The sequence below is a fragment of the Lynx canadensis genome, chromosome B2, assembly GCF_007474595.2.
Source record: "Lynx canadensis isolate LIC74 chromosome B2, mLynCan4.pri.v2, whole genome shotgun sequence".
Taxonomy (NCBI): domain Eukaryota; kingdom Metazoa; phylum Chordata; class Mammalia; order Carnivora; family Felidae; genus Lynx; species Lynx canadensis.
The window spans coordinates 129,617,380-129,630,606 of NC_044307.1; the positions used below are offsets into that span (position 1 = coordinate 129,617,380).

Here is a 13,227-nt window from a genome sequence, read left to right on the forward strand (position 1 = left end):
TACAAAGGACTTAGTAAGATCTTCAGTGGATCCACTTTTTAATTTTGCCATCTTATGAACATGACAACTAAAACGAAATAGACCCAACTTTTACATAGACATAAAACTACAAATTGTCCATAATGAACAGTTTTATGCTGGTAGAATCTTCTTGGAATTACCTTGATTTTTGTGACATCAGTTTCTTGTTAGCATAATCATAAGGACAATTAAAAAAAAACAACCTACCAGGTTTCTCTATTTTGCTTTAGAGTTTGATTGGAAAAATTCAGGAAAACATTCATGAGTTGCTATTTTATCTCTAACACTCTTCTTTCCCTGCCCCCCAATTCCATGTTCTGTGACTCAGAGACTATTTGGAGAGGACACCTGTTTTAAATGGACCCACAGGAAATACCTATGTTGTCTTTTCATAATCTGACCCTGCATCTGGTTGGCTGAAATGTGATCACGATTCAAAAAAAAAAAAAGAATGCTGCCCACAGACTGAGCAACTTCACTGTGACAACATTTACTGGAAGGCAGAGGGAATCCAGTTTATAGTTATTTTCCTTCCATTAAGCCTTGCTATTGTACGGTAGGAAAAAATAAGTAAAAGGGCAATACCAGTTTAACCCTCAAAAGATTAGTATTGAATTACACACCCGGGGTTTGCTTCCCAACTCCGACCGATTTGTTTTGAAGCTGAAAGCCATCTCGAAGCAGAAACCATTATCTGACACTGCTTTCTCTACAACCTTTTATTTATAAACCTCTCGTCCAAAGGTTTATAAAGTTCATAGTCGGTCCTGTTGTATCATACATTGACACGCTATTTATAAACCTCCTGGGGAAAAAGCACGGGGCAGGCCATCCGCTGGAACAGAATTCATAGAGGAATCTCACAGCGATTAACAGTGGCCTATCACTAAAAATCCAGTTGGGTTCAAAACTAAGTCACTCGGGAGCCACCGGCGCGCGTGTTCACACCCCACGGCCGGGCCTCCACGGGTCCCTCCGCGCTGAGCACCCGCCTTGGCCAGCAGGAACCCCCTCCGGCGCAGTCCCCGCGGCGGCGACGCCTGTCCACACTGGGGTCCCCTCCGTCAGGGCAGGTTTCCCGCCCTCCCGCCCGCTCCCTGCGGACCACGCTCCCTCTCCGGCCGGCAGACGCCACCCGCCGCGGCCCCGGAGAGCGGCGCGCGCTTCCCGAGCCCTGGTCGCACTCGGAGGCCGCCCACCCACCCGTGGGACGCCTAGGGGGCGCCCGGGCCGGGTCTCCCGGGGCCCCTCGAACGCGGGAGCAGAATGACGGAGATGACGAAGGAGCTGACGCCACGCCGCCCGGCCGCGGCAGCAGCTAGTGTCCGCCGACGCCGCCCCGCCCGCGCAGGTCGCCGGGCGCTAGCGGTCGCCGGTCCCGCGGGGCGCGCCCGCCGCAGACCCCGCCCCGCTCCGCCCCGCCCCGCCCCGCCCCGCGGCCGGCCGCTCCAGGGTTCCCCCGGCACCCGCCCCCGCGCGCCCTGCGCTCCCGCCCTTCCTCGTCGCCGCCCAGCCTGCCAGGCCTTTTGCGAACATGGCGCTTGTCCCGTGCCAGGTGCTGCGGGTGGCGATCCTGCTGTCCTACTGTTCTATCCTGTGCAACTACAAGGCCATCGAAATGCCCTCGCATCAGACCTACGGCGGGAGCTGGAAATTCCTGACGTTCATTGATCTGGTAAGGCCTTCCGCTCCCCTCCCCCGTCCGCCCTGCACCCCGAGTCCGTGTGTGTGTGTGCGTGCGTGGGTGCGCCGGCACCTGCGCGCGCCTCCAGCCTCCACCCGTGTCCTCGCCTCTCCCCCAGTGATTGCGTCTAAAGGCCTGGCTGCCCCCCGCAGCAGCACCTCTGAACCACCCGTTACCTGGTAGCTGGGGCACGAATGGAGGTGGGCACAGCCAGGTGGTGGGGCTGTTTGGAGGGGAACCCAGACCAGCTTCTAAGAGGTGACACGGAAAGAGTCTCAACAAATGGATCAGACGACCTTGGTCATGAGTGGCCTCAGACCCATTCGCCCTCAGCGTGCTTCCCAGAGCACCCACCGTGGGATCAAGTTGCAGCAACAGAAGGAAACCTGGGTATTGTTGAATTACTTGGAGCTTCCTCAGAGAGAACCAAAATCCTCATAAAGAAGAGAAAGCGCCTAATAAAGTTGTCTTCTTTGCATCTGGTTTCTTACCCATTGTCAGTAATTTACTTCTAACCTTTCTCCCAGAAACATTAGGAGAGAGGCTTTCAAAATGCCTTACCAGTAGGACTTTACACTCCTTATCTTTCCCCCTAAAGTCTGCAGTGGTTTGCATAAACAGTTCTGATGACACAACAGCATACCCTTGGCAGCTGCACTTGGTTTTGGGTTTTTTTGTTTTTTTGTTTTGGTTGTTTTTATTTTTTTGAAATAAAGCTTATCCACTTCTGCAACTGAAAAAGGCCAGAGCATCAGAACATGAGCATAAGGCCCAATAATGACACGGGGTGAAATCTAGGAGTTTATGGGTGAAAGGTGACTAATTTAGGCTGTGTGGTTACACTAAACAATGACCAAATATGGGTAGAGGGTTAGAACAAATCAAGGAGTTCCAAAGACTAGAGAAAATGTAGAAGCAATTCCTAGGATACCAGAACTGCCCATCCAAGATTATATGTGAGATTGGCTGCACAAGCAAGATTATAAGCTTTAATTGTTGACCCTCCGTTTTGATGGAGAGAATGTGATACGTGTTCTAAGGTATTTCCAAAGGTTTAGGATCCCTCAAAGAAATGCAGTTGAGGGCTTTTTGTTTAGAAATACCGTTTTATATTTGTTTCACTTTCCAAAAAGAATTTAAGTATCTTTTCGCAGCAGTTTCCAAACTATGCACATGCCCTTGGGCAACAAGACTTCTCAGGGCATAGAGTGTTTCAATGGTTTCAGTTTTCAGATCCTCAACTTCCATCTTTTTCTTGAAACTGATCTGCCTCTGAGCATGGATAACGTCTGCTAGTTCTTCTTTCTTCCTCATTCATGCAAGAGATGAGCACATGACAAGGCTCTGTGCTGTATTTCTCGGTTCCTTTTAGCATTCTGAATATGGATTGTCACCAAGACTCTCTTCACATTTGATTGAAAAACGAAGTCAGACTTGTTTGGACAGAAAGTTTTATTGGGTTGATTGGCTTGTCAATGAGGATTGGCTATGCCAATTATGTTATAGAGCAGACATTTTCCGTAGATTGAATGAGTGAAATCTGCAGCCCTGAGGTTCTGATAAATATGTATCAGAGCATTCAAAATCATGTTCCTTTTTCAAGTGTTTAAACTTACGTTAAAAATGTTTAGATGTTATTTAAAAATATGTGCATAGATTTTCGGAATTCTTTTAGGGGCTGCGTGAATAAAATTCCTCTTGGATCACTACCTTATCGCATTCCTTAATCAGATCGCACTAAGAGCTGGCCCACTCGTGTGTTGCCAGGGAGCGGTGATGAGTTGAAATACTGATGGGGACCCTACCAGGGCCATGGAAACTATGAACAGTTCTCAGAAGTACCTTTGCATTAAGAACAGTTTGGGGAGGTAAGGAAGGGGGTCAGCAGGTGAGGGGGGTAAAACTTGAGAGTATCAGACCGTGAGAGAGGACACCTTCTCATGTTGGCATTGCTTACGTGTGTTACAAAATAAGGCTCTCAGGAAACAGTATACCTTTCACAACCTTTCTGTGACATGATACCAGAGTAGAGCCAATTTGGCTGTACTTGAACTGCCCTGCAATTTGTACTTAAGCGTTTGATGATTGGACATGCCTGTTTTCAATATATAATCACCACAAACATACTCTTACCTACTAGAATTCTGGCAATGAGTTCAAATTTGGTTCTGTTTGTTTCATATTTAGATTCAGTTTGTATAGTGCCTTCAAGCCAGTTTTCAGACTTTTTACTTTCTGTGACTTCTGATTGAGATAGAATAATTATCTTTAATCAAGAGTTCCTGGGGCGCCTGGGTGGCGCAGTCCGTTAAGCGTCCAACTTCAGCTCTGGTCATGATCTCACGGTTTGTGAGTTCGAGCTCTGACAGCACAGAGCCTGGAGCCTGCTTTGGATTCAGTGTCTCCCTCTCTCTCTGTGCCTCTCTCTCTCTCTCTCTCTCTCTCTCAAAAATAAAGATAAAAAAAATTAAAAAAAAAAAAGAGTTCCTGTGAGGAAGTATGTCTAGAATATATTCATAAAAACATTGATGCAAAGTATTATTTTTTTAATTAGAGACTTAGTGTCTTCAGAGTTTAAGCACTGTACGCTGTTGAAACAGACAAACTGTCAGTCCTTAGTAATGGCATGAAGAGATCAGGCTACTCTAATTTACCCATTTGACTTTTCATTTTTTTGCATGTTTAAAACAAACTATAGGGGCACCTGGGTGGCTCAGTTGGTTGAGCGTCCGACTTCAGCCCAGGTCACGATCCCGTGCTTCGTGGGTTTGAGCCCCATGTTGGGCTCTGTGCTGATGCCTCAGAGCCTGGAGCCTGCTTCAGATTCTATATCTTCCTCTCTCTCTCTGCCCCTCCCCCACTCTGTCTCTCTGTCTCCCAAAAATAAATAACCATTAAAAAAAATTTTTTTTTTTAAAACAAACTATAAACTTTATTACTCTAGAGCCTTGGACAATTTTAATGATTCTAAACTCATCAGAGCAATTTTGGAGGTGGGATTCGCTTCTAAAACTTTAACGAGAAGGCCCTTTTTCTAACCAACTTGGATTGCAGAGCAAGTGTTATCCTGGTGGCCACAGTCTGATTCTATGTTCCACAGCATCAGTTTACTAGAATGTAAGTCAGGAAGGACTCTCAGGCTGCATGTATCCGGAAGCAGATAACCGGTTATGTGGTATTGGCCATTCCAGCTATATCCCTATCTTCCTTTGAGTGTTAGAGTCATCCCAGTAGAATCAGAGCTCATGCTTCAAAACAAGCACAAGTTACTGCTATCGGTAATCCTACAGTGTTCTTCCCCAAGAACTTCTTTTCCTAGCGTTGAAAAACTATAAGAGAACTAGAGTGTTTCAGAAATTCAAGTCAGTAAATAGAAATGGAATACTGGCTTGGTGTGGCAGGCAGACTAATGAGTCCTCCGTGATGTCCACATCTTCATCCCTAGAACCCATGGGTATGTTTGGTTACACGGCAAAGGGAAATTAAGGTTGCTAGTTGGCTGACATCAAAATAGGGAGGCTATCCCAGATTATCCATGTGATCCAGTGTAATCACAAAGGTTCTTAAAATGGAAGGAGGCAGAAGGGAAGAATCAGTTGGAAGAAGATGTGTCTGTGGAAGAAAGTCACAGAGAGACGCAACACTGCTGGGTTGGAAGGTGGAGGAAGGGGCCAAGAGCCAAGAAATGTGGGAGGTGTCTAGAAGCTGAAGACAGCAAGGAAATAAATTCTTCTCTAGAGCCTTGAGAAGAAACACAGTCCTGCTGACACCTTGATTTTTAGTCCAGTGAGACCCACTTTTGGACTTCTGACCTCCAGAACTATAAAATAATAAATTTGTGCTGTTCATGTCACTAAAATTATGGTAATTTGTTACAGCAGCAACAGAAAACTAGTACACTTGGCTTTAAATCCTCTGACCCAGAAAAAAACTTAAATGCTATTGTACTTATACAGTGACTCAACTAGTTCTTTATGTGTATTAGGTAACTGGTTAATTTTAGCTTTAACCAAAATACAGATTTTTGCCTACTGCATCTGATATGAAACTAACAACAGGCACTATGAGAGTCTATAAAAACTGAACAAGATTGGAAAAACTAGGTCTTTTCTTCTCTGTGACGTTATGCAACATCTCATGCCAGGAGCACGAACACTCTCTGAACTGGAAATGAGCTAGAAAGAAAGAAAATTGAAACGAACCAATGTTTAAGTATTTCCTTAACCAGCATCACAGCTGATTAATTTTCTTGAAATGATGCAGATTCATTCACTTACTGGAGGATTAAAGGATAATTCTCCAAGTTATACAGGAATTGCTCCCAAAGATGGTAAAAATGAAGAATTAGAATACAACCAGGATAAATTAAAAGAAAAAGGCAATTGTATGTTGAGGCTTCAAAGTAGTGGTGGAGTATAATAAACGTTTGTAAACGTAAACATTTGAATAAATGGAAACTTTCCAAATATCCAATGAGTTTTCCTGTCCTATTTCCTCCTAGAACATTGAGAGTAATAGGGATTTTTGAAACATATCAACCAAAATTTTATTCAGATGTATATGGTAGAATGTATAACACACGAGTCAGAATCAACTTCTTTGAAAAACATGAACTGGACATTTGTTATATAAAAAATTAATACTGATCTTGAATATGTGACATTTTGCTAAAAAAAAAAATTTTAATGTTTATTTTTGAGACACAGAGAGATAGAGTGCAAGGGGTGGAGGGTCAGAGAGAGGGGGAGACACAGAATCCAAAGCAGGCTCCAGGCTCTGAGCTGTCAGCACAGAACCTGACTTGGGGCTCACACTTACGAACCGCGAGGTCATGACCTGAGCCCAAGTCGGTCGCTCAACTGACTGAGACACCCAGGTGGCCCGAGACATTTTGATTTTTAAAGACTGACACAGAAATAGGCTATTCCATTTGCTCTGATTTGTACTGTTCACCATTTTGAGGGTTCTAGTTTCTTAGGGTTCCATTGTATTCATTGTTTCTCTCGTGCTGACTTTTCATTCATGCATTACCAGGACATTTGTTTAGACCCGGACTCCCCAAAGTGTGGTCTGAGGACCAGTAGGAATGATCTTACCTGGGAGCCCATTAGAAATGTTTAACTTCAGGCTCCACTCCCAACCTTCTGAATAGAATCCAACGTTTGTTTTGTTTTGTTTTGTTTTGTTTTGTCTTCTTTTGTTTTTTTAAGTAGGCTGACCGCCCAGAGCAGAGCCCAGTGTGGGGCTTGAGATAGCAAGACCTGAGCTGAGATCAACTGTTCAGAGGCTTAACTGACTGAGCCTCTCAGGCGCCCCTGAATATAAATAATCCAGACTTCTAATAAGACCATTACGTGACTCCTGTGCGTGTTCTAGCTTGATACATACTGCTCTAGGCCAAACTGTTTTTGTTTTGTGGTTTAACATGGAATAGCTTATAGGATGCAGCCTCAATATATTAGTTCTGCTACTGTATTTAAAACATACTTAAACATAGTTCAGAACATATTTCAGGTGACTTTTATTGTGACATAATTAAAAACAGGATGTAAAAAAATTGCAACTTTAAAGTAAAAGAAAGGGACAAATATGTATGTCTCAGACACCAGGGATGGGTTATTTATTGCAGTTGGAAACCAAATTTAGCTGATCTTCAGGGCAACCAAGGCAAAAAAGAATACAGTTTTGATCCTAGCATTGGATAAAAGAAGCGTAGCAATTTATCAGGAAAAATATAGTTCTTTCCAGGCATTGGTTTTTCAAGGGTATTTCTCTCTCAGAGTGAGAGTAATTCTTGCTACTTTGCAAATTCAAGCAATTTCATGTAAAGGACATTGTCCTGTGATGTAATGGACATGTAATGTCCATTGTCATGTAAAGGACATTGGGTATGGGGCACCTGGGTGGATCAGTCTGTTAAAGGAAGGACTTTGGCTCAGGTCATGATATCGTGACCCGTGAGTTTGGCCCATGTCCGGCTCTGTGCTGACAGCTCAGAGCCTGGAGCCTGCTTCGGATTCTGTGTCTTCCTCTCTCTCTGCCCCTCCTCCACTCCTGCTCTGTCTGTCTCTCTCTCTCAAAAATAAATAAACATTAAAAAAACAACAAATTTTAAAGGACATTGGGCAGCATAGTGGATGGATAATGCCTTTGATTTTTAGCAGAATACATAGAAATATTTTTATAATTGATGTTTCTTATATCAAGATTTTATGAAAGCCAAAAACATGGTCTTATATTTTGACTGGGTAAAGGCATTTTTGTAGAGGTTTAAAGTAATATAATCTAGGTATTTATTTTTGTTATCTAAATCCTTATTGCAAAAGAATTTAAGAAAACCACAGAGGGAGCAGGATAAATAAAGGCTCAGATGTTGAAAAGCTTGGGGTGTTCCAAGAGCAGGAAATGGTCAAGTATACCTAGGGGATACATTTTTTTGCGTTTAGACATGCTAAGAATTTTGGACATTACAAACTAAAAATAAATTGCATAAGTATACTAATGCATTTAAGTTTGTCTTATATTTACTTATGTACTTATAATAAAATATTCTTGACTCTAGTTCATGGCTTAATTTTAAATAGGAAATAAAATATCTTGAGAAGAGATTCTGTGTATCATTATGTAACTATGGTACTTAGTTTTGCCAGTCAAAACCACAAAGTGCCATGTAAAGGCCAGTAGTTCATTGAGTACTCAGTGAACAAAATTAGGTGGGGTTTTGTTTGTTTGTTTGTTGTGTTTTCTTTGGATAGTACACAAAGAGGGTGAGACAGCACTTTTTTTTTTTTTTCAGTAGAATTGGACTTGACCCTAAAATGTGCCCATAAATTTTGAGGAAATCATGCTTTTTCCTAACCTGGGGGAAGAATTGTGAGTATAATGCTTCACACAGAATCCACTTCACCCTCTTTGAAAAATGTTTCTTTTGGATTAGACATAAAATAGGGGCCTGGTTTTGTCAGAGTGGGGGAAATAGTTGATGATATAATCACCCATTCCCCTTTCTTAGTTGCAAATGTTATTGAAATTACAGAAAGTCATCTGACCACTAGTTGAGGTCACTTTTTTCCCCGTCCCCGCCATCCTTCATGTCTGGTATAACATTTAGCAAAATTGGTAGCTGCTCTTGAGGGTTTTCATTTGTTTCTCTGCGTTGCCCTGAAATGTCATATGTTTCTGTGGAAGTGTGAACAATAGTACAATTTTCCATATTGAATCAGATGTTCCTGTGATCCAAGCATATTTGGAAAAACCTTACTGCTTCAGTAACAACATAGCTTTCTTTTGTGTCTGGCAGTCTGTAGCTAGGCAGTTAAAGGGCCCATTTCTCACCTGCAGAGCAGGGAGCTCTCTTTGAATGTGAAAGGCCCCTTGATCAGGTCCATTGTGGAGTGGAATGTAGCTTTGATAAGCTTGATCAAGATATGCTAATCAAGAATAACCAGAGAAATTGCTTGAATTTGCAAAGTAGCAAGAATTACTCTCATTCTCAATCCTGAGAAAATGGAATGTGTTCATTACAGTGTTTTAGAAGCCTGGGATTCTAAAAAGTCAGACAATGATCTAGCCCCTTTGTATTGACTTATACTTAGACCTGTCAGACTGGGTTATAATTTAAAATTTTGGTATCAGGGGTGCCTGGGTGGCTCAGTAGGTTAAGCGTCCGACTTTGGCTCAGGTCATGTTCTCGCGGTCCATGAGTTCGAGCCTCACGTTGGTCTTTGTGCTGACAGCTCAGAGCCTGGAGCCTGCTTCGGATTCTGTGTCTCCCTCTCTCTGACCCTCCCCCCGTTCATGCTCTGTCTCTCTCTGTCTCAAAAATAAATAAACGTTAAAAAAAATATATCCCTTTAAAAAAAATTAAAAAAATAAAATTTTGATATCAAAAATAATATGTAGACAGGGCACCTGGCTGGCTCAGTCGGTTAAGCATCCGACTTCTGCTCAGCTCATGATCTCCCAGTTTGTGAGTTTGAGTGCTGACAGCTCAGAGCCTGGAGCCTGCTTCAGATTCTTTGTCTCCCTCTCTTTCTGCCCCTCCCCCACTCACATACACTCTCTCTCTCTCTCTCTCTCTCTCTCTCTCTCTCTCTCTCTCAAATAAACATTAAAAATTTAAAAAAAATAATATGTAGAATTATTGAAAATTTGTGCAATACAGAAGGCTACAGGAAAGAGTATATTCCATCTTAATGATCCCTAATTTTCTGTACATCTTAGCATTTTCGTGCTTCAAGATGGTATTTCAGAACTTCACACACAGAAGCATTCATAGAGAATCAGACTGCAGGTATTTATGTATATGTATACATGCACATAGAGTCAGATTTCACAAAAAATTACATTCTTTGTAAAAAGTTATGTTTTTGAGTTATACAGAAAAATACTTATTACTCAGAGATACCAATGTTAGTATTTTGGTATTTGCCTTTTGAGCTGTATATATATATATACTTGTCTTTAAAACACAAGTTCAGTGTATACGTATGATTTGTGTGCATTCATTTTTAAAATTAACATACACCGGGGGGCCTGGGTGGCTCCGTCAGTTAAGTGTCTGACTTGGGCTCAGGTCATGATCTTGCAGTTTGTGAGTTCAAGCCCTGTGTTGGGCTCTGTGCTGACAGCTCAGAGCCTGGAACCTGCTTCACTTTCTGTGTCTCCCTCTCTCTCTGCCCCTCTCCCGCTTGTGCTCTGTCTCTCTCTGTCTCTCAAAAATAAATAAACATTAAAAAAAAATTTTTTTAATACGTAAAACTAAATGAAATTAACATACACCAAATTTCACTTTTTGGTGTACAGTTCAGTGATTTTGACAGATGCATAGAGTCATGTAGCCATGATCACATAAAAATATCATTTTATGCTGACTCCTTATAGTCAAATCCTTTGCTGGGACCACAGATTTGTTCTCTATTCCTATAGTTTTGCCTTTCTAGAAAAATATATAAGGTATACCATACATAGTTTTTGAGCCTGGCTCTTTTCATTTAGCATAATGCATTTCAGATTCCTCCACGTTGTATACAATAATAGTTTGTTCCATTTTATTGCTGAGTAGTATTCCATGGCGTTGATGTACCATTTTGTTGATTATTCATAAGTTTGAGTAGTTTGAGTTTTTTCTAGTTTGAGGTGATTATGAAAAAAGCTGCTATAAACATTTACATACAAGTTTTTATGTGAACATGAGTTTTCATTTTGGAGGGTAGTGGAATTGGTTGGTTATATGGCAAATATATGTTTGACTTGATAAGAGACCACCAGCCTGTTTTCCAGAATGGAGGCGCCGTGTTGCATTGCCATTAGCGACGCTTGAGAGTTCCAGTTGCTCTGTGTCCTCATCAGTGTGTGGCACTGTCAGTCTTTCTTCTAGTGTAATGATTCCTGCGGCTGTGTCGTCGTACCTCATTGTAGTTTTAATTTGAGTTTCCCTCATGCCTAATGATGTTAAGCATCTTTTACTGCGCATTGTTTGTCATATGTGTATCGTCTTTGAAATGTCCGTTCAAATCTTTTGCTCATTAAAAAAATAGATTGTTTTCTTATTGTTAGGATTTGAGAGTGTTTGTGTTTGCCAAATAACAGTTCTCTGCCAAATATGTGGTTTGTAAACTTTTTTTTCCTGGGGTATCTTTGCATTTTATTAGCAGTGCCTTTTGCAGAGCCGAAGTTTATCCTTTTGATGACATCCAGTGAAGTACGTTTTTTTTCTTTTATGGAACATACTTTTGATGTTTATTTAAGAACTCTTTACTTAACCCAAGCTCACAAAGAGTTTCTCCTCTAATTCTGTCTAGAAGTTGTATAGTTTTAGATTCTACATTTAGGCCTATGATCTATTTTGACTTTGCTTTTTGGGCATGGTGTGAGGTAAATGTTGAGTCCCCCCCCCCAACCCCCACCTTGTTTTTTGCATATGGATGTACAATTGTTCCAGGACCATTTCTTGAAAAGGCTGTCCTTTCATTTTTGTCCAAAATCAATTTGACTACATTGTAGGTCTGTTTCTGCTGTACGTGTTTGTTTGTTCACAAGAACCACACTGTGTTCATTCCTGCAGCTTTACTCTAATGAGTCTTCAAAGCAGGTAGTGGGGGTCTTCCAACTTTCTTCTTTTTCAAGATTTGTTGAGGCTAGTCTAATTACTTTGTAGAACACCCTTGTCAGTATCTATAAATAATCCTGCTGGGAGTTTTTGAGAGAGATTCATTGAATCTGTAGAACAATTTAAAGAAAATTGACATCTTAATATTTACTCATCCAATTCATGCACATAACATACTTCTCCATTTATTGAGATCTTCAGTTTCTTTCATCGGAGTTTAGTAGTTCTCAGCCTATGGCTTCTACACATATTTTATTAGATTTATACCTATGTGTTTTATTTTTATTAGTACTATTATAAACGGTACTTGAAAAATTATTCTTTTATCAAATTTTTTCAAGTATAATTAATGTACGATGTTATATTAGTCTCAGGTGTACCATATAATGATTCAACAATTCAATTCATATCTTAGTGCTCATCAAGGTAAGTGTACTCTTGGTCCACTTTATCTGTTTTCCCCGTCCCCCCCCACCCAACTCCCCCTTGAAAACTACCAGTTCTCTATATTTAAGAGTATGTTTTTTTGTCTCTTTTTTTCTTAGTTTGTTCATCTGTTTCTCAAATTCCACATATGAGTAAAAGCATATGGTATTTGTCTTTCTCTGACTGTCTTACTTCACTTAGCATGATACTCTCTAGGCCCATTCATGTTGTTGGAAATGGCAAGTAAATCTTTTATATTTAAATGACATTTTTATTGAGACAGTTGTAGATTCGTATCAGTTGTAAGATACAACACAGGGAGATCAGTGTAGGCTTTACTCAGTTTCCCCCTGTAGTGACGTCTTGTACAACTTTAGTATATCACAACCAGGATATTGACATTTAAACAGTCAAGATATGAAACAGTTCCCTTACCACAGGGACCCCTCGTGTAACCTTTTTATGGATGCATACACCTTCTTCCTCTACCTCATCCCTGCCCCCTGGCAACCATTAATTTATTTTCCATTTCTATGACTTTGTCATTTCAAGAATCTTATATAAATGAATTGATATACACATAACTTCTTAGAATTGGCTTTTTTCACTCAGAATAATTCTCTGGAGATTCACCCAAGTTGTTATATGTGTCAATAGTTTGTTCCTTTTTATTGCTGAGTAGTATTTCATGGTATGAATGTACCACAGTTTAACTAGTCACCCATTAAAGGACATCTGGATTGTTCCAAGTTTTGAGCTATTATGAATAAAACTGCTATGAACCTTCATGCACAGGTTTTCGTGTGAACATAAGTTTTCCTTTCTGTGGCAGAAAAATTAAGAAGGCAATTGCCGGGTTGTGTGGCATTTGCAGACTTAGTTTATTATTATTATTATTATTATTATTATTATTATTATTTCATTTGATTTATTTTTTTTTCATTTTTACATATTTTATGTAAATTCTTTTTTTAATTTTGAAAAC

The 13,227-nt window shown here is 40.8% G+C and overlaps 1 protein-coding gene across 11 annotated transcripts in view; it reads left to right on the top strand.

Moving 5' to 3' along the window:
* The first annotated feature begins 1,481 nt into the window (after nt 1-1,481).
* AIG1 (androgen induced 1) overlaps nt 1,482-13,227 on the top strand; it is a 254,569-nt gene continuing 242,823 nt past the window's right edge. For 2 of the 11 annotated variants that reach the window (XM_030316486.1, XM_030316488.1), the window contains exon 1: nt 1,485-1,696. In XM_030316486.1, the coding sequence (XP_030172346.1) occupies nt 1,556-1,696 (141 nt within the window). In that variant the 5' untranslated portion in view covers nt 1,485-1,555. Of the gene's footprint in view, nt 1,697-1,823; nt 2,189-13,227 lie in introns of those variants that run through there. The other 9 variants (XM_030316494.2, XM_030316495.1, XM_030316492.1 and 6 more) reach the window with 7 other exon arrangements.